General features: G+C 43.3%; 1 protein-coding gene across 3 annotated transcripts; it reads left to right on the top strand.

The window, feature by feature from the left end:
- Positions 1-567: 567 nt before the first annotated feature.
- Positions 568-23,041, top strand: AMACR (alpha-methylacyl-CoA racemase). 3 transcript variants are annotated; one of them, XM_077816731.1, is made up of 6 exons: positions 568-896; positions 6,520-6,663; positions 8,362-8,522; positions 15,305-15,491; positions 20,477-20,592; positions 22,097-22,251. In XM_077816731.1, the coding sequence occupies exons 1-6, from the start codon at positions 647-649 to the stop codon at positions 22,106-22,108; spliced, it is 870 nt and encodes a 289-aa protein (XP_077672857.1). In that variant the 5' UTR covers positions 568-646; the 3' UTR covers positions 22,109-22,251. The 3 variants fall into 3 exon arrangements, with proteins under 3 accessions (XP_077672857.1, XP_077672854.1, XP_077672855.1); XM_077816728.1 differs by lacking the exon at positions 20,477-20,592 and having other exon boundaries at positions 579-896; positions 22,097-23,041; XM_077816729.1 differs by lacking the exons at positions 6,520-6,663; positions 20,477-20,592 and having other exon boundaries at positions 579-896; positions 22,097-23,041.
- The last annotated feature ends 2,530 nt before the right edge of the window (positions 23,042-25,571 follow it).

The following is a 25,571-nucleotide window of genomic DNA, read 5'->3' as shown; positions in this document are numbered from 1 at the left end:
GCCCTGCTCCCCTTCCGCTGAGTGTCCCCATTTTCCTCCATCCCTGTGCCGAGGGGCCCTGCTCCCCCTTCCGCAGAGTGTCCCCATTTCCCCCCATCCCTGTGCCGAGGGGCCCTGCTCCCCCTTCCGCTGAGTGTCCCCATTTTCCTCCATCCCTGTGCCGAGGGGCCCTGCTCCCCCTTCCGCTGAGTGTCCCCATTTCCCCCCAGCCCTGTGCCGAGGGGCTCTGCTCCCCCTTCCGCTGAGTGTCCCCATTTTCCTCCATCCCTGTGCCGAGGGGCCCTGCTCCCCCTTCCGCTGAGTGTCCCCATTTCCCCCCATCCCTGTGCCGAGGGGCCCTGCTCCCCCTTCCGCTGAGTGTCCCCATTTCCCCCCAGCCCTGTGCCGAGGGGCCCTGCTCCCCCTTCCGCTGAGTGTCCCCATTTCCCCCCATCCCTGTGCCGAGGGGACCTGCTCCCCCTTCCGCTGAGTGTCCCCATTTCCCCCCCAGCCCTGTGCCGAGGGGCCCCTGCTCGCTCCTGGCGGGGGGCGGGGACCGCGCGGGAGGCGGACGGGGCCGCCGGGTTTCTGGCCCGCTGGGGGCCGGGCCGCGGCGGCCGCTCGATGTTTCGGCGCTCGGCAGGAGGCCGCGGAGCCAGGCGCGGCCATGGCCCTGCGCGGGGTGCGGGTGCTGGAGCTGGCGGGCCTGGCGCCCTCCCCGCTCTGCGGCATGATCCTGGCCGACTTCGGGGCGCAGGTGGTGCGGGTGGATCGCTGCCCCCGCTCGGCCATGAACGCCGACGTGCAGGGCCGGGGCAAGCGCTCCCTGGCGCTCGACCTGAAGCAGGGCCCCGGCGCGGCGGCGCTGAGGAGGCTCTGCCGGCGGGCGGACGTGCTCGTGGAGCCCTTCCGCCACGGTGAGGGGCCGGCCTGGGCGGGCGGGCGAGTGCCGCCGGCGGCAGGACCTTTGGGCGCAGGGTTTGGGGGAGGGGTGTGGGTGCCGCCGGGGGAGGGCACCTGGGGCAGGGTTTGGGGGGAGGGGTGCGGGTGCTGCCGGGGGAGGGCACCTGGGCGCAGGGTTTGGGGGGAGGGGTGCGGGTGCTGCCGGGGGAGGGCACCTGGGCGCAGGGTTTGGGGGGAGGGGTGCGGGTGCCGCCGGGGGAGGGGACCTGGGCGCAGGGTTTGGGGGAGGGGTGCGGGTGCCGCCGGGGGAGGGGACCTGGGCGCAGGGTTTGGGGGAGGGGTGCGGGTGCTGCCGGGGGAGGGCACCTGGGCGCAGGGTTTGGGGGAGGGGTGTGGGTGCTGCCAGGAGAGGGGACCTGGGCGCAGGGTTTGGGGGGAGGGGTGCGGTGCTGCCAGGAGAGGGGACCTGGGCGCAGGGTTTGGGGGGAGGGGTGCGGGTGCTGCCGGGGGAGGGCACCTGGGATAGGGTTTGGGGGGAGGGGTGTGGGTGCTGCCGGGGGAGGGCACCTGGGCGCAGGGTTTGGGGGGAGGGGTGCGCGTGCTGCCGGGGGAGGGCACCTGGGACAGGGTTTGGGGGGAGGGGTGCGGGTGCTGCCAGGGGAGGGGACCTGGGCGCAGGGTTTGGGGGAGGGGTGTGGGTGCTGCCAGGGGAGGGGACCTGGGCGCAGGGTTTGGGGGAGGGGTGCGCGTGCTGCCGGGGGAGGGCACCTGGGCGCAGGGTTTGGGGGGAGGGGTGCGGGTGCTGCCGGGGGAGGGCACCTGGGCGCAGGGTTTGGGGGGAGGGGTGCGGGTGCTGCCGGGGGAGGGCACCTGGGCGCAGGGTTTGGGGGGAGGGGTGCGGGTGCCGCCAGGGGAGGGGACCTGGGCGCAGGGTTTGGGGGGAGGGGTGCGGGTGCCGCCGGGGGAGGGCACCTGGGCGCAGGGTTTGGGGGAGGGGTGCGGGTGCTGCCAGGGGAGGGGACCTTGGCGCAGGGTTTGGGGGGAGGGGTGCGGTGCTGCCGGGGGAGGGGACCTGGGGCAGGGTTTGGGGGGAGGGGTGCGCGTGCTGCCGGGGGAGGGCACCTGGGCGCAGGGTTTGGGGGGAGGGGTGAGGGTGCTGCCGGGGGAGGGCACCTGGGCGCAGGGTTTGGGGGGAGGGGTGCGGGTGCTGCCAGGGGAGGGGACCTGGGCGCAGGGTTTGGGGGGAGGGGTGCGGGTGCCGCCGGGGGAGGGCACCTGGGCGCAGGGTTTGGGGGAGGGGTGCGGGTGCTGCCAGGGGAGGGGACCTTGGCGCAGGGTTTGGGGGGAGGGGTGCGGTGCTGCCGGGGGAGGGCACCTGGGCGCAGGGTTTGGGGGGAGGGGTGCGCGTGCTGCTAGGAGAGGGGACCTGGGCGCAGGGTTTGGGGGAGGGGTGTGGGTGCTGCCAGGGGAGGGGACCTGGGCGCAGGGTTTGGGGGAGGGGTGCGCGTGCTGCCGGGGGAGGGCACCTGGGCGCAGGGTTTGGGGGGAGGGGTGTGGGTGCTGCCGGGGGAGGGCACCTGGGCGCAGGGTTGGGGGGAGGGGTGCGGGTGCTGCCGGGGGAGGGCACCTGGGGCAGGGTTTGGGGGGAGTGGTGCGCGTGCTGCCGGGGGAGGGTCCCTGGGCGCAGGGTTTGGGGGGAGGGGTGCGCGTGCTGCCGGGGGAGGGCACCTGGGCGCAGGGTTTGGGGGGAGGGGTGCGCGTGCTGCCGGGGGAGGGCACCTGGGCGCAGGGTTTGGGGGGAGGGGTGCGCGTGCTGCCGGGGGAGGGCACCTGGGCGCAGGGTTTGGGGGGAGGGGTGCGCGTGCTGCCGGGGGAGGGCACCTGGGCGCAGGGTTTGGGGGGAGGGGTGTGGGTGCTGCCGGGGGAGGGCACCTGGGACAGGGTTTGGGGGGAGGGGTGCGCGTGCTGCCGGGGGAGGGCACCTGGGCGCAGGGTTTGTGGGGAGGGGTGTGGGTGCTGCCGGGGGAGGGCACCTGGGCGCAGGGTTTGTGGGGAGGGGTGTGGGTGCTGCCGGGGGAGGGCACCTGGGCGCAGGGTTTGGGGGGAGGGGTGCGCGTGCTGCCGGGGGAGGGTCCCTGGGCGCAGGGTTTGGGGGGAGGGGTGTGGGTGCTGCCGGGGGAGGGCACCTGGGGCAGGGTTTGGGGGAGGGGTGCGGGTGCTGCCAGGGGAGGGCACCTGGGCGCAGGGTTTGGGGGGAGGGGTGCGCGTGCTGCCGGGGGAGGGCACCTGGGCGCAGGGTTTGGGGGGAGGGGTGCGGGTGCTGCCGGGGGAGGGCACCTGGGGCAGGGTTTGGGGGGAGGGGTGTGGGTGCTGCCGGGGGAGGGCACCTGGGCGCAGGGTTTGGGGGGAGGGGTGCGTGTGCTGCCGGGGGAGAGCTATGGGTGCCACTGGTGGGAGGGTCCCTGGGCACAGGGTTTAGCGGGGAGGGGGATGGGTGCCTCTGGTGGGAGGGGTCCTGCTGACTGGGGGAGTCCTAGGGTGCAAGGCTTAGGTGTGTCTGTGGTGGATCAGAGATGGGGTGCTGTGCCAGGGAAGGGATCCTGGGGATGCTCTACAGGGGAGAAGAGACAGAATGGGGGCTGGGTGCCAGGAGTAAAATTGGGGAAGGTGCTGCTATAGAGGAGGAAGAACGGGTGAATAGAGGGCAATAGTCAGGTAGTGTTGCCCCACGTGGGAGATAGGAGCTGCTGTCAGGGAATGACAACTCTCAACTGGCTGGATGCAAAATAGTGTTGTTGGTGCAAATGTCATGGGGCAAACCCAGATTTATGGGACACAACAACCCACAGAATAGAGTTTAGAGTTAAAGTATCCTATCCAAACAATGGCCCATTAAGCCTCAAACAACTTTGACAATTGTCCAGGAGCCCATAGATGACCCCAATGGATGTATAATGGGGCAAATTGTGGCATGCTTCAGCCTTGACCCTGCAAAGACATGCATACACATACAAATGGCTTAAACACTTGCACGCCCAGTGTGTATAGTTTATCAAGCATGTGAAGCTTTGTATGTCTGGGGCGTTAGTTTTTAATATGGAGGTGCAATTCCCGTGGAGACAACAGGTCCAGCATGCTCTGTTGTTTCCTAACCCCTTGATCCACAAATATGGCAAGTTTTAGCAGGAGGCTCAGCTTCAAGTTGCATGTCACATGTTGGTGCCTATTGTTCCCTTAGGGCTGCAATTCTGTATTAAAGATTAAGGATTCACTGAAGTATTCATGTGCTGTGTTCTGGCCATACCAGATTTAGGACTAAAGGGTCACTTTATCATTTTAAACATCAATCGTAAATCAGCACATTTATCTGCGTTACTAATAACACCTGTGAACATTAAAACTGGGAACTTCATAAATCTGGTGTGCTTTTCTCTGTGTATTCCTGGGTTTTGACGTGTTGTGTGTGTTTTTTTCCTCATAGGCTGTACAGTGGAAATCAATGAATCCAATTTCATTTTAATTTGTAGTTTCACATTTTCTGTGTTGAAATGTTTGGGTTGCCGTGGGATTGTTTGGTTAAAGTGACAAATTCCATTGGAAATGTAAAGTTAATATAATGGAAATTTCTGTTGTCCTTTGGTTTTGTAAAAACTTAGATACAAAGTTTAAATATGGGTGCAAGTATGAGTTGAGACTAGTGTCTTATTAAGGGTAAATTTCCATCTGTGGTTCTTTGTAATTCTGTAGCTAGATAATGCATCTCATGGACCTGGTCCTGAAATTGTCTCAACACTGGTTTGGATCTTCTGGCATAGAGCCAGTTGTACGATTGGGGCCCAAGTGATATGTGGGGAGATTTTAAATGGCACAAAGAGAAGTTAGGCATCCAAATCCCATTGGCTTTCAGTTAGTTTCTTTGTGATATCTGTTGGAGTTGGGCTTTTGAAAATCTGTCTGTCGTGGTAAGAGCAAGCAAATAAATTTTGTGCCTTGTCTAGTAAATTGTCACAACAGTTTTGTGAGGCTGTATTATAACTTTGGTCGTAGAAAAGGGGTCTATAAATAGGTTATGCTTTTGACTTCATAATAGGTCTCTTTATGTTGAAAGTGCTTTACAATACTGAGTTAACATTGACAGAGCTAAAATTGGTTATTTCCAGATTAAGATTCTTAGACTTTGATCCTTCAACTGCATTTATGCAGATGCAAAGCTTCATCAATATGGTTTCATGTGGGTGGATCCAATTTGTATTTATAATATACCGTCATGGAACTTTAAAATTTCATTTTTGTAGGAAGGGGTGGATTTATTTTTGTCCGTTTAGGAATTTGCTGTTATTCAATGCAGTTCACCTTTCAGGGCAGGTGGAAATTTGAAGATCCAGACCTGTATAATTATATATATATTATTAAACAGATACATACATACCAGCAAATCTCTCTGTTTCTCTGCCTAGCCATTATCAGTTGACACTTCTCAGTCAGTGTCATGCTGGACCTGGGTCTTCAAGGAGTTGAAGGATGATAGGGTTGTGATTTTATAGATTAATTTGGGGAAGGTGTGTTCCATTCATAAAATGTAATGTGGAAAAAGATATGAAAGCAATTTTAAGAATTAAGAATCCAGTATTTCTCCTTTCCCCTCCATATCAGATCGTGTAGCTCTGCGGTGTCAGCAGTGTTTATCAGACATACTTCTGACCAAAGTTTATCTGTAATTTGCTAAACACAGATAAAAGTCCATTTTACAAATTATACACAGCTTAAACATTTCACCTGGAAAAAACAAACAAAAACAAGACACTTTTTGTGGGGGTTGGGTGCTAAAGGGAGGAAAACATTTCAAAATGTGAATTTATACAGTTTTTCATCCCTGTAAATTAAAACTGACCAAACCTACATTTATTTAATTTTGCAAAAGTTTCTTGAGCTTGAACCTACAGAAGAAACTTTTGTTTGTACAATTTCTGCAAATCATTTGCTGTGTATTATTGCCCCAGTCTGCTCTTGTTTTTATGATAGATAAAAAGTAATAGTAGTAGATGGGTAGGCCAACGTAAGGATAAAATGGAGTGTCTTATGCCAAAACTGAAGGAAAGGGGAAATATATTGGGCAGGTAAGCAAGGAAAATGTCATTGAGCTATATTCTGATAAGAGACAGAAGCAGTCCTGAGAAAGTTGTGCAGAGGTTCAGCCTTGTAAAGATGGGGGAGTGTATTAGCCAAAAGTTTGCCTTTCTTTTTACTATGGTGCGTGACCTCCTGGGAGCTGTCTCTTTGGTTCAGCTATGTTCAGTGGTCCACAGTTGAGGAAATTGGTCAGAATGGTCATGAAGGGTCTGAAATTGGGGAGAAACAAAGTGCATTTAAACTACTTTTACACTAAATTTATATTTGATGCATTCAACATATAAAATAAACTTAGTACATTATTAATTTAAAAAATATTGGCAATTCATGTTTTAATATGGCTACTGTAGTTTAGGCTTTTTTGAACATAATCAGCATGTTAGCTTTAATTCAAGTTCATAATGACTAATACATTTTACTGTTTTTCATTTCAAATCAAGTTTGTTTTGAATCTAGATTAAAAGCGAAAATTTGATTTGGGATTAAACATTTTATTTTTCTGTTAAGGTGTCATGGAAAAACTTGGGCTTGGTCCAAAAGTCCTTCTAAAGGAAAATCCAAAACTTATCTATGCTAGACTTACTGGATTTGGCCAGTCAGGAAAATATGCCAAGTCTGCAGGTCATGACATCAATTATTTGGCTTTGTCAGGTAAGCTGTAAAAATTCCTATTAGATTAACTTTATTTTTGCTTTAATTAAGAATTGTATTAGCAGGTACTTTGTGTACATGGCTTAAATCACCTGAGTGTTGTCATCTTCAGGTAAAAGAGGATAAAAGAAGAAAAATCTAGATAAAGTTTTTTCTTTTTTTTTAAAGGTAAATATAATTTTATGATAGTCTTCAGGTTTATCTTTTCATTTTGGGCCTGATCCCCCAACCTTTACTCACCTGGGCAATCCTTGCATGGTTAGTCCCATGAAACTACAAATCAATAGGTTTACTTGTGTGAGATTGGATTATTGAGGTAAGTGAAAGCTGCAGGATCCAGGCCCTTGTGAGCTCTGTCTTGCCTGAGGGTTGTACATATCCTTATGTTGAATGCCAGCCCAGAGGAAAGTAGCTAACAAAGTGATGTTATTGACTTTAATATTGCTGGACTGTAGAACAAAGTCCACATTGCCTGCTAAAATAATTTTCTTCCTAAATCCGGTTTAATCAGTACCATTTTGTGTGGTTCCTGGCAGCTATTACCGTAACTTGGCAGCCTATTGCAAGAAGAAAACCTCAGCTAGCAACACCTGTATTTTTGCACACTTTTGGGGGGGCAGAGGGGTCCTTTGAATTAGAAAATGTAAAATATGCTTTTGCACCAATTAACTCTTTTTTCAACAAATCAAGTTTTATCAGAGTTTGTAGGCAAAAATAACAGACAAGTATATGGAATGTTTACAGATCTAGCAGTACACTTCTTATGTGATTCCGAGTTAGTATTTCTCAAACTGCTTTTGCCAGAACAGCCCAAAGTAAATGATAATCCTAGTTTTTTGCAAACTATTTTCTAAAATAAAACCAATCTGCCTGAAATGTCACAGGCATGCCAGATAGATTATTTCTGCCAAGTTTAAAACAAATTAGACAAGGCATTTGGGAGGTGTGACTGCTCAAAAATGAGGTGATCTCATGTTTTGGAAATTTTCCTTATGGTTTTGGTTTGCTGTAACCCAGAAATGACTTGTCCTGGAAAGTCCAAATTAGATTTAATATATTCATGTACTGGTGCTTATGACACCGATTCGACTGTTGAATGGCAGATTTTAGTTATTGAGAAGTTTTCTGCATGCATCCTCAGTGGACTTCTTAACACCATGTGTCAGCTTGTGTGCACTTTAGAAAACACACATTGGTGTGTGAGTTACTTAAACAATATATCAGCGCCAGGCAGTGTTTTAGGATGCATTGAATTTGTACACTGCTTCAGCTGCAGGACTCAGATCCTAGGCTGATGGCTTAGGAGGAATGTGGCTCTGCAGGGCTGATAAACTCCACATTGCCCCACTGGCAGGAGGAGGGGAAAGAGAGTCGTTATAGGGGAAACGAGAGAGCAAAATGAAGGTAAGGGGGCTGTTTAGGGGAGCAAAGAGTGCTAGCACTCTAGAAGCCCCTTCCCAAATAAAAACAATGCCAGATCCTTGGCTCTGCTTCAGCCCTTTTTTGTCACTCGTGCAGTGTAAAGGGGCCATAATGTTGTCTTAAACCACTAGCTGAGGATTCTCTTGGAATGTAGGGGATGCTGTAGTTACCTTGGTTAAGGTATATAAATTGAAGAAATGTTAGTTTTCATTTTTCTAACATTAATGGTCATACACTTTTTGATTAAATTTCTGTGCTTTTTGCACTGTTTTTCAGGTGTGCTGTCGAAACTTGGTAGAAAAGATGAAAATCCTTATGCACCAGTAAATCTTCTGGCTGATTTTGCTGGTGGAGGTGTCATGTGTGCAATGGGTATAATTATGGCCCTCTATGAACGTACAAAATCTGGCAAAGGGCAAGTCGTTGATGCAAGTATGGTAAGTTTTTGAAATTTGTTTATTTGTAGTTTTTTGTTTTTAAACTCCAACTCTACAAAAGGGAAAAAGGATGAAGTTGTTGGTAAGGCATAGCACTGGGAGTTAGGGAAATGAAAAGTTAAGCCACCTAATGGGACACCTCTACTCCTTCACCCACCGGCAAACATCTTATCACACCTTGCCACTGCCCTAACTCCTTTACACCACAGAAAATAGACCGCAATCTTACCTCTGCAGCCCGTGGATGACACACCCTTTAACAAACTACCTCCTCTCAATCTGATTATTTGACACACCCTTTAACAAACTACCTCCTCTCAATCTGATTATTTGAAGATGATGATGTGGTAGGATGTGTTGGAAGGTGGTATGCCATGAGAAGATTTTATGCATCACATGCACCCAAAATGATGCATAATGGCAAAAAATGACCCTTAATCCTTAAAATTACTTTTTAAAAAGTCTCCTTGTTGCACCAGATCTATCAAAGTTTCATCTGTCTGCCAATTTTTGTTTAGATAGACAATGTCTTTTGAAAATATATCAGTTAAGAAAACCAAAAAACAAGTCAGACTGCCATGGATGAATTTCAACAACAGATGAGTTTCAAACACTTTGATTTCTTTTCATGATTTTTTTAAAATAAACAAAAACTACACAGAAAATTCAGAGGACTTAAAAATGAACACTGAAATTTCTCATCGAAAGGAGAAAAAAACCAAAAATGTACGTCCCACTTTAAACCTCTTACAGAAGACAACCTTAGCCATGGAGCCACAATTGGTGCCTCCATAATAGTGTGTTCAAATTAATTTTTCCTTTTTTAAAAAGGAACACAGTACAATTTAGTTTAAAACTTGACCTTTCTTAAAAATATAGTAATACAATGGGTAGTGTCATTTGGACATTATGTTCCGTTCAGTTGAACAGACATTACATAGAAAAGTGCTGATGGAGCACGTACATGCACCAGCAGCAGCAGCAGCAGCAAAGACAGTTAAATAATAATCTGAGACAGATGAGTTTGGTTCCCCTTCCAACTCTGACCCATGGAAAGAGATTTTTCTTTTTTAAATCTAACTAATACCACAACCTATCAATATTTGAACTGTCACTTCATTTTAACCTATTTTTGTTTAAAGGGCACATTACTTATTACAGACATTTGCATCATATTAAGAACTCTTTCAGGTGGTGGGATTTTCTTAAGGAGGAAAAGAGGAAATAGTTTTTTAACTTCCTCTCATGTCCCCACAATGACTTTTCATAGCATTTCAGTCTTTCATAGATTAGTTTGCCCTTTGTCATGTCCACGCCAAAAGGGAGTCTTGTTCTCAACTTCCTGCCAAGCGACCTTTTTCAAAAGTCACTTAACGATTTTCACACCGTTCTCTACAAAACTGTTGGATTGAGAATACCTGGGATTTGAAGTTATGTGCTTAAACCCATACTCTCTAGCAAATGTTTTAAATTCACGTCCATCAAAGCACTGACCATTTTCAGGGATTCCATGCCTGGACAATATGGATTTTAAGCGCATTAAAACATATTCTGATGTACTAGTTTCTAATATAACAATCTCTAGTTAGTGAGAATAATAATCCAAAAGCAAAACATAGTCGTTACCTACATACGTAAATAAATGCACACTAACTTTAGACCATGCCCTTAACTGTTCATTGTTTATCAACATAGGCTCTTTTCTCTGTTTAGGTTGGTATTTTTGACACGTTTAATACATTTTAACTGTTTTTTCCTATTTTATTATTCATTTGTAGCCAATAAAGTATCTCTCTGGCTCTGCATTTACATTTCTCCATGCCCATCTGTCCTTCATGTATTCTTGTGAGCTTGTAAGCTTTTTATATCTTGGGCACTGCTATTCTGTTTCCTGTAAACAATATGCTATCAGTAACCGACCTGTTTTGAACTGGAAATATGGACTTGGTATGTAATGTCCTGGCCACCCTGTGGTAATAGCTTTAATTACCTCTGTAAAGTCTCCTCATTAGCTGTAGCCTCAGCAAATTCATTCCACTTCCTTTCTGAGACAAGAAAATTCTTTTTTTTCATCAGGTTGACATGCACTATGTCTGACTCCACCTCTCTTTCTACTACAGTTTTATCAAATGCTCTGGACAATGTGTTCACTACCACTAACTCTTTTTCTGGAGTATATGCAATTGTTAAATTATACAATTACAGCTGGAAAAACAGTTGTCATACTGTGGGCGGAGTGTCAACTAACCCCTTAATTGCAATTGATATGGTCTGTTTGAACACATGGGATATTTTACAACATGCACTAGGGCTAAAGTTTCTTTTCAGTTTGGGCATAGTGGCATTCTGTTCTGTAAGAGCTCTGGATGTATACACCCCTAATCTTCAATGGTAGTCATATTTTTGTAGCTATGTTGCCCCTATGCCGCCTTTGGAGGCATCAGTGGACAAGCTGGTCAGTCTTCTGTGGTCAAAATACTTTAGCACAGGGGATTTCTGAATCAATTGTTTCAGGTTGACAAACTCTTTGTCCAGTTTAGCGTCCCTTGTCCATTGACTATTCTTTTGCATGAGTGCATGGAGGTTGCTGGTTTGTGCAGCCAAATTAGGTATAAATTTACCAACAAAATTAACCATTCCTATGGATCCCTGTACTTTCTTCTTATTTTCCGGGTGTGGTATTTGTTATAGCTTGTGTTCTGCTAGGATCAATAAAGTTAACTTTTCTCCTAAATAGGTTATTTCTCTGAGCCTGAATTTACATTTTTATTTGCTTAGCTTCAGACCTACTGCTCTAACCCTGTCCAATGCTTCTAACCTGTAATTATGTTCCTCTGTGGTGTTGCCCCAGAGGAAAATGTCATCTATATACACTTTTGTGCCTTCAGTTTCCTCAAATATTTGCTGCACAGCTCTATGAAAGACATCTGGAGCAGATTTTAGACAAAACGGGAATCTGAGAAAGCAATATCTTCCATATGGTGTAATAAAAGTACATAATTTGGAGCTCTTCTCATCTAAGGGAATCTGCCAGAATCCAGATTTTGCATCTAAAAAAGTAAAATACTTTGTACCAGCCATATCCCCCCAAATGTCTTCCCTGATATATAACTGAAAGTGTTTTCTTTTGATATAGTTGTTGTTCTTCCTTAGGACCCAGGCATAATCTCAGTGTTCTATTCTTTTCCCCCCTACTATTTGCTAGTGAGTCTGTAGGCTCTTCGAATTACATCATTTGTTACTAAATGATCAAGTTCTTCTTTTGAGATTTTTTCCATCATACTTAGAGGAATATTTCTAGGGACTTGTATGATGGGATAATTTGGTTCTGTCAGTTCAGTTCTATATTCAGTTGCTAATTTTCCTGTGCCCTCAAAAACATCCTGATACTGTTCCTTATCTCCTCCACCATGTGCACTCTTTGGATCAGTCCAAGGGCTTGGCATGTCTTTAAACCCTCTAAAAGGGCTTTATTTCTTTTAACTATTACAAAGGATATCAGTGCTTTTTGATCTTTTACCTTCACTTCTAATACTCATGTACCTCTAGTAGGAAAAAGAAAAGGAGTACTTGTGGCACCTTAGAGACTAACAAATTTATTTGAGCATAAGCTTTCGTGAGCTACAGCTCACTTCATCAGATGCATTCAGTGGAAAACACAGTGGGGAGATTTATATACATAGAGAACATGAAACAATGGGTGTTACCATACATACTGTAAGGAGAAAGTGTTCTCCGACTGGTTTTTGAATTTTATAATTCTTGACGTCTGATTTGTGTCCATTTATTCTTTTACGTAGAGACTGTCCAGTCTGACCAATGTACATGGCAGAGGGGCATTGCTAGCACATGATGGCATATATCACATTGGTAGATGTGCAGGTGAACGAGCCTCTGATAGTGTGGCTAATGTGATTAGGCTTTGATTATCACTACAGAAGGTTTTCTTCCCCCCCGCCCCCGATCTCCTGCTGGTAATAGCTCATCTTAAGTGATCACTCTCCTTACGGTTTTCAGAGTAGCAGCCATGTTAGTCTGTATTTGCAAAAAGAAAAGGAGTACTTGTGGCACCTTAGAGACTAACCAATTTATTTGAGCATAAGCTTTCGTGAGCTACAGCTTATGCTCAAATAAATTGGTTAGTCTCTAAGGTGCCACTAGTACTCCTTTTCTCCTTACAGTGTGTATGGTAACGCCCATTGTTTCATGTTCTCTATGTATATAAATTTCCCCACTGTATTTTTCACTGAATGCATCCAATGAAGTGAGCTGTTGCTCATGAAAGCTTATGCTCAAATAAGTTTGTTAGTCTCTAAGGTGCCACAAATACTCCTTTTCTTTTTGCGAATACAGACTAACATGGCTACTACTCTGAAACCTGTCATTCTACTAGGAAAGAGTTCTCTGTTACAAGCTTTCAGTTTAACATGTTAGTTGCCATGTTCCCTGTTTTTTTCTTTAACCTTTTAACATTAATATCTGAAAAAACATTTATCTGAGCGCCAGGATCCAATCTGCAGGTTGTTTAGAGTCCCATTAGTCTCTAAAGAAATTGTCCTTTCATCTGTTCCTTCCTCTTCAAATACAGTTCCTAGATAGAACTCTTCTGTGCTGCTGTTTGTGCTCTCTTTCTGGATTATGGCATCAGCATGCATGCTTTGCTTCCTCTTCTGCAGTTGTTGATCCTGACTGCAGACTTCGGTAAAATGATTGTATTTCTTACAAATATTACAGCGATTACCAAAAGCTGGGCATTGTTGAGGCCTGTGTTTGTGTCCACATCTTGTGCAGTCCTTGAAGCTGCCCCTTGCAAATTCTTGTGCTTTACTTGTTTTATGTTTCTCTCTGTTTTTTTGCTCCATACTGAGTTACTGTTTGCCAGTTTTTTCTCTCTCTTGTTACTCTATTCAGAGTGGCAGTGGCCTGTTTTCCTTCCGTTTTTTTTTTTATTCTGTTCAGAGTGATATCAGCTGCCTGACACAGTCTTACTGCTTTATCCAAAGTGAGAGTCAGATCTTCTTATAGTCCTTTTTGCAGCTTTGGATCTCTGATTCTAATTACAGTTTGATCTCTTATAACTGAGGCTACTTTTTAGTCACGGGCATTTTTAGTAAAAGTCATGGACAGGTCACGGGCAGTAAACAAAAATTCACAGAAGTCACGGAGGTCATGGAAAGTCACAGAATCCGTGACAAACTCGCAGCCTTACTTATAACTGAATCTGTTAATCCATAGTTGCAGGTTTGGCTCATTAGCTTCCGCTCTTAGAAATTTTTCAAATTATCCTTCTATTTGTTTTCTAAGGTAAAACATGTGTCTTTCAAATGTTACTCTTTTTAGGTATGCAATATTCTTAAATTTCTGCACAGTTGTGTCATAACTCACCCTCTTGGCCTGATGTAATGCATGCCTTCAACTCCTGTGCCTCAGGTTCTGCAGTATTTAAGAAGATTGCTATTTTCTGCTGGTTTTCTTTCTCACCAAAGCTAGCTGCTTGCTTGCATGCATGCATGTATATATATAATCTCTGTTTGACCAGGAGTCTGCTGCATTACCTGAGAGTTTCAATTCTTTGGGGACTTTTAGTTTCTTTATCTCCAAGGTGACTTCTTCACCACTTTTCTTTGTCCTTTCTTCTACCTCACTCTGGTACCATGTGTTGTTTGTGGATTCATAAGAAGAAGGTATAGTCTAGACTCTTAGAACTAAGCCTTTATTAGAACTAAAACAGAGTTACATAAGACAAAGGAGAGCCATGTGCTCCTAGCTACATACCTGCTGAACCTGACTTCAAACTGCTTGGGTTTTCTCTCGCCCAGTTCCCTGTAACATGTGCTCTGCTCTTAAAGGCACAGTGCATACTCCTAACAATTTCGTTGATACCTTTCCATTTCTTTTAGGGCACCTCTTACATAAGTTTAATAAGCTCAATGTCAAACATACCTTTTGGTTTCCTTGATGTAACTGTAATCAATGCTCGGAGCTCTACATCCATATGTCAACACCCTCACCATCTCTGCTATCTTGTAGGGTTCCTAAAGTGTGCTCGCCAGTGAGAAGCAGGGAGCTCCACAGATTAGAGAGAGCTGTGGGAGAATAGTCAGGTTAACATCTGCTGCAGTTTCCAGGGTATGCATCCGATGAAGTGAGCTGTAGCTCACGAAAGCTCATGCTCAAATAAATTGGTTAGTCTCTAAGGTGCCACAAGTACTCCTTTTCTTTTTGCGAATACAGACTAACACGGCTGTTACTCTGAAACAGGTTAACATAGTGATCTCTGTGTGCATCTCAGTTTTCTGGGTACTGAGAACTAGAGAGAGGTTTTATCTTTTGACCTCCTTCACATTTTCTGCAAGCAGTCTTATCTCAGCCAGTTAAGTGCTGAGGCAGTTACTGTCCTGTAGAGCCACTGAGCTTGGCCTGTCACCTTACAACTCATTTCTTTGCTATTGGAATCACTGGGAGCTTGATAAAGTAAGAAAAACATTATCCATCCAGTACATTAATATGTCTTATGCCAATCTGATATTATCTTTCAGGGCTCCTTTTTACTCCTTTTAAATTTAGAAAACATCACACGCATAACTTTAAAGGCAAGATTGTTATGAATGATATAATCCTTAAACCAACTACTTAACAAGAATATTACAATTCATAATCCTAACTAAGTATAACCTTAATTGTAAGTTTATGAATACTTGTTTGTGTGGAATTGCCAGCGATTTCACCAGTAACTCTAAACTTTTTATTTATTTATTTATTTTTTAAAATAAATCTTTAAGGTAGAAGGAGCAGCATATCTAAGTTCTTTCCTGTGGAAATCACAAAATTTAGGCCTTTGGAATAGACTTCGAGGGGAGAACTTGCTGGACAGCGGAGCCCCTTTTTATGAGACCTACAAGACCCTAGATGGGAAATTCATGGCAGTTGGTGCCATTGAGCCACAATTCTATGAGCAGCTAGTAAAAGGTAAGTAACTTTCAGCAGTTGGTTCATACACGTGCCTTTCCTCAGCCAAGTGTGGTTATCATTTGATATCTTTGTTCCATGAAATCCATTATATTTGGTTTCTTATACAGGCAAACCACCTTTTGATACCAGTTTGAATAAACTATATATTTTTTGTAACATTTGAATGGGTAGGGGTTTTTTTAATATATATTTTTAATTACAGATTTTCTTCTGGAGATTTGATACTGTGTTGTTTTGTGACTGAATTACTGAACAATTTCTTTGTAAACCACTATTTTCAAAGGGTTATAAATCTGCTTTAAAAACTCATTGTGGGTGGAATGCAAGATTTTAGGCTAGACTGCAAATTAAAAAAATACCTTTCAATTTTTCAAAGAAATTAATTAAACTATTTTAAAATGCACTTGCAGTGTAGATAGTTTGTAATAGCATTTCACTTTTTAAGGTTAAATTGGATTTTTTAAAACAAGTTGGCTATTGTAAAGTAACTTGTACTGCCAAATTTCATAAAGCTTTGTAGTGTCTGACATCAGATTGTCACGCTATTAATCTGTCTTGCAAATACTATATTCAAGTTTTTCTAAAAATCCATGATAAGTAAAGTAACAAACTTATAAAAGATGATTAACACCAGACTTCACTAGACTTTCCTCTTGCACTTAAAACCTGATTTGGTCCTGGCTTCCCACATCTTGCCCCCATCCCCAGTGGTTCCTTCTGTGCAAGATAGACCTTTCCATTCTCTCTAGTCAGAAGACTGGGACTCCACATTTATTGTGAATCCAGAAAGAATCACAGTAAGCAGTTAGTTGTAGCTATAACATTCCATTCAATTTCATATTTATACACACACACAAACACACACACGTTCTGCAAGGTTGTTATCCTAGTTACCAGCCTGAGAGTTGCTCGTGCCAAGCCACTGGCCAGGTGGCCTGGACATGAGAAGGGAGCAGGGCCTTGTCAAATGCTTATGCTCTTGGAAGTTGGTTTGCAGAATCAGACCCCAAAGTTCTCAGTTTCTATAGTCCATTTTTATAGAAATTTATTCCTATGCCAGTCTATGGGAATTGCTTCATCATGCTGTTGCTGAATCAATCAGCAGATGGCACATTCCTGATGGCTCTGTGTTGTTCTTTGGTTCTCCCATCCTTGAGGCTGTTGCGTGGATTCCAGTCTGCCCTCCGGGGGGGGGTCCTCTGGTTGTTTCCACTTGACGCCTTCTTCCGCTGATGGACACTGGATTCTTAGGCTGGCACCTCCCTGATCATTCAGTTATTATCCACACACATCCTCTATCTCTATTTTAATCACAATTGTTAACAAAGCGAGATAAATACAACAAAGGGGCGGGGAGCCTCTATGTGAGGAGTAGTTGTTACAAAGTATTGCTTTGAGAGCAGACTCTGTCTTAGGATGTAGGAATACAATTAGCAGCTTGCAAGTTTCACACAGAGAGGGAGAGAAACAGTAAAACAAGAGACCAAAAACCAAGAGACCTCTTAATTAGTAATACCCTGGAATTTAAACTGTGGGGTATCAAACTCATTTGTGATTTTAATACAGAACTTCTTTAATATCATCCAACATAATCCTCCTTTTGACACTAAGATTTCTAATCGTCAGTTTTCAGAGTAACAGCCGTGTTAGTCTGTCTTTGCAAAAAGAAAAGGAGTACTTGTGGCACCTTAGAGACTAACCAATTTATTTGAGCATGAGCTTTCGTGAGCTACAGCTCACTTCATCGGATGCATACCGGGGAAACTGCAGAAGACATTATATACACACAGAGACCTAGTTAGTCTCTAAGGTGCCACAAGTACTCCTTTTCTTTTTGCTAATCGTCAGTGTCACTTTCTATGTAGCCTATTCAAGAGAAGGTACTGTGAAGCAATTTGAGTTTGTGATTCCAGTTCATCCCACGTACATGATCCTACTACAAGGTTTTGGGGCAACAGGCAAGGTGAGGCACACCCACTTTTGAGGAGTCCATTCAGTACAACCTCTAGTGTCCAAGAGCTTCCCTCCCACTCCAGCCCACTGGCTCGAGGTTCGGGGTAGCCAGAAGGATCCCATGTGTAATATGGGGAGTGGGCTAACCTTCCATACCTTTGCCTCCAGAGACTGTTGGTGTGCAATTTTGACAACAATTTCACCAATTAACAGGTCTGGTTTTACAATGCTAGAAACATACTGCATCCATTTGTACTGATAAGTATCAAACAGTGATCTTTTTTTTCCCCCCTTTGTTTTTGTATTAGGCTGTCCTGTAGCTGGGACAGAGAGCTTAATTTATTCTTAATCAGGTCTGCAGTATTTTTTTTAAACACACAACAGTGCTAGCAACAAGACAAAACATAGAACACAAAACACAATTTCTATTGTGACAGTAGATTCATGGTATTGGGTTGCTCTTCTGCTGGCATCAGCTTTTCCTGATTTTCTGAAAGACACAAAGAACATGTTTCTACCCCTTTTGGGGTGGCAGATTACTGCTTAAAATATTTTTTACAAATACCCTTGCTGATTGCAGGCAAAACAGAGGAATTACCCCCATATTTTCCTGTGTTTGTTCTATAGGCAGGCCAGGTTTCAATGGCTTCTGTCTTTTAAGGTTATGGGGAAATTATCCCACCGTTTAGTCATTACATCCATGAGGTGGGGTACCTCATTTTCCCTTTTTATACAGCAGACCAAGTTTATAATGTTTTTCCTGCTGTGTTAAGCTTTAAGTTTATTTACAGGTAATAGCTGAGAAGCACCATATGATCTTAAAGGATTTTTCCAAAAATCATACACACTATATACATTGTTACAGGGGTACTTATTATCGTTATTATCATTAAATTTATTAAAGTTATCTTGTTATACCATGCCTTTTATTTAGACAATTTGTTTGCTGACCAGGTATGTCCTTTAGCAGCACAAAGGAGCTGCAGGTAGTTCTTTCCTTCCTTTACCAGTTAGGTAATTTGCATTTTCACAGACGCTTCCTGCTTGCTTTTGGATTTAAAGCCATCAGCAGCTCAGAGACTCTCTATCTTAAAAGGTTTCACAGTAGCAGCCGTGTTAGTCTGTATTCACAAAAAGAAAAGGAGGACTTGTGGCACCTTAGAAACTAACAAATTTATTTGAGCATAAGCTTTCCTGAGCTACAGCTCACTTCATCGGATGCATTCAGTGGAAAATACAGTGGGGAGATTCATATACATAGAGAACATCTTAAAAGGGACACAATCAGCTTTCACCAGAGTTTTGATTATATTTAACTTCTGCTTCCAAAATGCACAGCAATCTGAAAAAGAAAACCCAACCTGTTATGGCTCCCTTTGGAGCCCTACGAGCATTTTAATTCAGTAGCATGGTATGTTTGCATTTCTTTTGCCCCTTCTACAATATACACTGCACATGTTCTGGGGCAAATGCACATTCCTTCCATAGTTTAACTTCTATAACATTATCCATATCAATTTTTACATAAGGTGTGACTATTTCTTTTGTGCTTACAGAGTTTTCATGTACCTTTATCCAAGTTCCAGAGTAGCAGCCGTGTTAGTTTGTATCCACAAAAAGAAAAGGAGGACTTGTGGCACCTTAGAGACTAACCAATTTATCTGAGCATAAATAAATGCATCCGATGCCACTGAATGCATCCGATGAAGTGAGCTGTAGCTCACGAAAGCTTATGCTCAAATAAATTGGTTAGTCTCTAAGGTGCCACAAGTCCTCTTTTTCTTTATCCAAGTGACAGTCTGATTACATAGAGCCATTTTAAGGCTCTGTGTTTCTAACATTGCTTCTTTTTGTTTTGAGCACCTCACCCCTGCTGGTGCTTCAGAGGGGCACGGTCTTTTTTAAGTTCTTATTCTTTTACCACAGCTCTTATCTGCTATTTTGTTACAAAAAACAAATAAAAAGAATCCAGACTCTCTCCCTATTCTCCTGATTTTGACTGCCCTGCTGCAGCCATTACTTAAAAACATTTTAAATTTTGAAAAGCATTGAGTTACCTCTTAAGGATTAAATGCCAAATCCCAAAGCCAAACAACACTAATCACCTGTGTCTAGCAAAAAGGTCTGCCAGTTTTGCAACTTTGAATTAAAGTGTCAAATGGATTTTTAGTGGCATTATTTAAAACAAAAACAAAACCAGTTGGTCCTTAGAACTTTACATATTTACACACACAGATAGATACATACACATTTTCTTTTCCTTAACATCCCTTCCACCCTGCTCTGTTTTTTACATCTTACATTCCCTTTATACATTTGAGGCAGTTAAGTTCCAATAGAACCCCCTTATGTTCTTTTAGCAAATTTGACTTAAGTTGTCCATAGTCAAATGATTTCAATCAGTTTATTTTTCCCTGGCTTATTTACACACACTCCTTTGGAAAAGGGCCCATTTTTCCTTCAGAATGGCTGCAAAGAAACCAAGAATTCTCTTTCTCTAACACTTTTCCTTTTTAACATTTTCACAAAGTTTAACTGCTTAATTCCCTCCAGCTTCTACAGAGTTAACTTTTCACTCTCTTTTCTCTTCGTAATTATGGCTGGGGGTGCAGTACATATGACCTTCTCCGACTTCACTCGCTCTAATGGCTGCTACCTGTTAAGTGGCAAAGCCCCATTTTTGTCTCAGACTCTTAATTAGTGACTCATGATGACTAAGATTTGCAGGTGCTCTTCCCTGCTTCAAGGTTAATTTCTTTACCATACTTTTGAGCACATCTGTCTCTCTTTCAATTTTCTCAGAGGATTTAGCTTGGTCTGCCAGGAATCTTTCTCTCTCTCTCTGCATTCCTGGAGTGCCTCTTTCACTATTTCCAGCTGACTCTGTTTCAGAGTAACAGCCGTGTGCTCATGCTCAAATAAATTGGTTAGTCTCTAAGGTGCCACAAGTACTCCTTTTCTTTCAGCTGACTCTGGTTATTTGTAGCCAACACCTTCCAATTGTCTGCTCCCTTTTCCATTTGGTTTAGCTTTTCCTGTAAAGATGCCTTTTCCTCTTTACATGAAGACAAGCGGAGGGAAGAATCCTTACATGCCTCCCACAACAACCAAATTGCTGCTGCATCTCTTTTGGCAGCACGAGAAGGTTTGTATATGAGGATGTACTGAGCCAATCTATCTTCTAGGTCCGAAATAGTGCAGACATCAGCTAGGGCTCGTTTAGTCCAAGGACTGTGCCCAGATTTTTGAAGGATTTGTTTAAAAGGTGTAATTTCTTTAACAAAAGGTGAGGTTGGAGTTCCTTCTGACTCCATTCCTCACTCTGGTACTGGCTTACCCTGTTTTCTTTTAAACATCTTAACATGGGTATTTCAATCTCTTTGTCACTCCTGGTATTACTCAGCGAGTGACACAGCCTAGATTCTGAAATCGTAGCTTATCAAATTTCCTCGTCACACCTGGCACAGGTCAGCGAGTGACACAGCCTAGATTCTCTGATCCTGCTACTCCTTGTTCCAGCGAGCAGCACTGCCTGGCCCTTAGGCCTTCTTGTTGCCCCTGATACTTTGGTGAACAATAGGACTTGGATTCTGTAATCGTAGCTTAGTAATATGAGCTCTGTATATTTTACCTCTGCCTCCTGGAGGCCAGAAGGCTGGTTAACCAAATAGAAATGCCGAGCTCAATAGAGCTGGCGGTGTGCACACCAATATTTACAATAACTGAGGATTTTTACCAATATTCTCCCTTTCGCAATTCTCCACCAAAATGTTATGGGTAAAAAATTGTGATTTGTGTGGTTTTCTTATTTGTATGGTGCAATCTGGTGCTTTTCCAACATGCAGGAAGACATGAAGTCTAGTGCTTGCAATCTAAGGCCATGTCTACACTGAAAAGTTAGATTGACCCAGCTAAATCACTCACAGATGTGAAGAATCCACATCCCGAGCAGAGTAGTCAAGTTGACTCCCCCCGACTCCCTGTAGACAGCGCTAGGTGGATGGAAGAATTCTTCCATCTGCTGGACCGCTGCAGCAGTGCCACTGTAGTGTTTCAAGCGTAGACAAGCCCTTAGCAGGCAAAATGGAGGCAAAGAAATGGGAGAAAGTGATGTAGCATCAAAGTAAAGTGGTAGGGGATCTCCAAATTTTTGCTGCATTTTCCAGGAAGGTTTCATTTTAAAAAGATGTTTCTATTTCTTTTTTGTTAAAGGCGTCACAGTACAAATGATAGAACCACAGAAGCTAAAGATCGAGAAGGTCTGTTAGGCAATAGGGTCTCTATCCCTATCTTTTCTACATTATTTTTTCCTCTGTTTTAGAGCTATCAAGTCAAAGGTATATAGCTCTTAACTCTGTGCCCAGTTTGTGCTGTCTTTATGAGCCTATATCTGATGCACTTTAATATAATGGCAAGAACCAGGGATGGTCGTTTTCCTTTCCTTTTTCAAATTATGTGCCCTGTAATAAATTTTGAAACCACTTGTAACTGAAGCCTAATGTGCCATGACCCTTATGCTGTCTCAGGCTTCCTGCAATAAATATGCTTGAGAAGCAGGGTGAGCTATGGGCTGCAGAAAAAACATTTACTCTATTTTTATTAGCATGCCTAAAGTACAATGCATCTAAACTTTGTTTTTATCCTTTTAGGACTGGGGCTAGATTCAGATAAGCTTCCCAATCAGTTGAGTTTCTCTGACTGGCCTGAAATGAAGAAAATGTTTGCAGCTATATTTTCCAAGAAGACACAAGCAGAATGGTGCAGGATCTTTGATGGCATAGATGCCTGTGTGACACCTGTTTTATCCTTGGATGAAGTTGCCTTACACGAGCATAACAAAGAGCGCAGTTCTTTTATCAAGAATGATCAGGAAGAGATAAGTCCTAGACCATCTCCTCTTCTTTCAAGGACTCCAGCTACTCCATCTCCCAGAAGGGATCCTTTTATAGGAGAACACACAGAAGAGATACTTCTAGAATTTGGCTTTACCAAGGAAGAGATTGCTAAACTTCACTCTGAAAAAGTAATTGAATTCAATAAGCCAAAAGCAAATTTGTAATATCTAGCCATGCAAATCAGAAAAGTTTCAAACTGTCACAATAAGATTTTGTGCATTAAAGTTGGAATTACATGAGGAAATGTTAATGTAGCATCACTTTTTCAGGGCCGGGGTGTGTGTGTGACTGTTAAATTAATGGATTAATTGAGGACTAAATATACAAACTGTATTCCTAATTGGATTAGAATGCCTATAGAATGTTACCATTGAAATTTTGTCCTGGGGGTGTTTGTTTTGAAAAGATATGCAGTATTTGCTTGTTATAATAGTTTGTCATTTTTAATGTTTCCTTCAATAAGTGTGTTATAGGAAATGTGTGCTTGTTTTAATCCTTGTGTTTTTAATATATGTTATAATTAGCTGAAGGCAATGATTTTTATAAAATACTGTTATACTTCATAAACAGGTTGCTGTGTTGTTCATTTATAAATTTGAGAGAGAGCTCTTTTGCCTGTATTTTCACAGTATTGATATAAAATTCATTTGCATTATCCTCCCAGAATATTCATTAAAATACCATGGCAGAGCAACTATATTTAACGCCTGGCTACATTTCTGTAGTACTGTTAGTCCCATGACATTTGGAGTCTTAATTTGGGTGGAAAAATTGCCCGGGGTTGAAATTTGATATATTAAAGTGTCTGCCAATAAGCAGCCCTTTCCTCCGGTTGTGAAAAAATGGAAAATAGGTTTAACCATATGAGTACTAAACAATAGTTACTGCATGTAGACCATAGTCTCTTTCAAAGTTAAAGTGGCCATTTGAAACTTCCTGACACTTGAAACATTCTGGCATGTCTTATTCTAAGTATAAATAAAGCAAATAGTTACCACAATAGGTATTGCATAGATGCCACAACCTCTTTTAAATTGGCAACTTTATGCATTTTTTCCAAAAGCAGTTAGATCACATGGTGCACTAATTGTCTGACTTTAAAAAGCTAACCAAAAAACACAATTCAAAACCATTTGCATTCTAGGAGCAGATACGTTGTTTCAGTGCCTCTGCACCTAGGATGCAAATGGTTTTGAATGTTTGTTTGTTTTAAAGTCAGACAGTCAGCGCATCATGTGGTCTAGTTGCTTTAACTTTAAAAAAGGCTGTGGCCTCTAAGAGTAAGTATTTTCGTAACCATTTTCCTTATTTATACTTGGAATATGACGCATCAGAATATTTTAGTGAGACCTTAAATGCTCATTGGGGGTGTTGCTCTTTTGGGATTACATTCAGTATTTACTAAAACTGAGGTATACTGTAACTCATCTGGCCTCTGTGTAGTCAACATTACTGCTGTGGAAAGTTTTTTTTTTTTTTTTTTTCTTTTGGTACTTAATGGCTGCATGGGCTTGGGAAAACTTTTATAAACACAGGGTTATGATAAAAAAAATTAGACAAATTTGACAAAAGATGCATTGGGTCCCTGGATGATGATAATCCTAATGAATCCTTGTATTTTAAACACATTTTGGAAGATATTTTTTTTGTCTGAAAATGTTCTAATCCATATCCATGATCAAATAATAATTTACTTTAGTTCAGATCCTTCTGGTCAAGCCAGGGAATTATAAATGTGATCAAGTTGAGGAAACAATCTATGGTGTATATTTAGGGCCTGATCCAAACTCACTGGAGTCAATGAAAAGACTCACATTGACCTCACTGGATTTTGGAACAGATCCCTAATTCAGATATAAACCTGATCAGTGGTGTTGATATATCAAGTACAGATTTCTACTGAAATTTTCAGTTTTCACTTCAGACCTATTACTTTTTCATGTAAGAAGTTTTTCTTTAGACTCTCTTTCAATAAATTGAGAGATTCTGAAGCAACTTCACCTTTGATTTCTTAGCACTAATGAAAATGTCTACCTTGATTTAGTTCTGCATGAAATGGATGCAGAAATAAGTCCCAGACATCTTTTGGCAGATCTTTGCTAGGCTTTGTATTGCTTATACTTTTCCACCATTGTATCAACAAGGAGCAATGGTCTCAAGTTGCAGTGGGGGAGGTCTAGGTTGGATATTAGGAAACACTGTTTTACTAGGAGGGTGGTGAAGCACTGGAATGGGTAACCTAGGGAGGTGGTGGAATCTCCATCCTTAGAGGTTTTTAAGGCCCGGCTTGACAGAGCCCTGGCTGGGATGATTTAGTTGGTGTTGGTCCTGCTTTGAGCAGGGGGTTGGACTAGATGACCTCCTGAGGTCTCTTCCAACCCTAATCTTCTATGATTCTATGATCATACTATTACAGACAGTAGAAACAAAACATTGAGACCTCAACTATCTATAAAGAGCTGCACGGACAAAATACTCCAGGTCTTTCCTGTCCCACAGTTCAATTTATTTGTTACCTGTGCTGACCTAGTTTATAGTTGAGTGGTGTGGGTTTCTCTGTTTTAATTGGAAAAAAAAATGGGAGAGTTAATTAGTCTAAAGTGGGAGCACAGCTTATTGTAAGACTGTACTTAAAGAGTAGTTATCAATGGTTTGCTATTAAACTGGGAGGTGGTATCTAGTGGGGCCCCACAGGGGTCAGTCTTGAGTCTGGTACTAGTGAATCGTTTCATTATGACTTAGATAATGGAGTGAAGCATATGCTTATACAATTTGTGGATGCCACCAAGATGGGAGGGCTTGCAAGCACTTTGGAGGACAGGATTAGAATTCAAAACAACTTTGACAAATTGGAGAATTGGTCTAAAATCAACAAGATTAAATTCAGTAAAGACAAATGCAAAATACTGCACTTAGGGAGGTAAAATTAAATGCATATCTACAAAAATTGGGAATAACTGGCTAGGTAGAAGTACTGCTGAAAAGGATCTACAGGTTATAGTGCATCACACTGAATATGAATCAACAACGTGATGTAGTTGCTAAAAAGGTTAATAGATTCTGGGGTGTATTAAGAGGAATGTTGTATGTAAGACCCAGGATGTCATTGTCCCACTCCACTGGGCACTGGTGAGGCCTCAACTGAAGTACTGTGTCCAATTCTGGATGCCACGCTTTACGAAAGATTTGAACAAATTGGAGAGGGTCCAGAGGAGAGCAACAAAAATGA

Source organism: Eretmochelys imbricata, chromosome 5 (assembly GCF_965152235.1).
Source record: "Eretmochelys imbricata isolate rEreImb1 chromosome 5, rEreImb1.hap1, whole genome shotgun sequence".
NCBI classification, from domain to species: Eukaryota; Metazoa; Chordata; order Testudines; family Cheloniidae; genus Eretmochelys; species Eretmochelys imbricata.
Note: the sequence above shows the minus strand (reverse complement) of the source record. Positions and strands in the feature narration are given on the sequence as shown.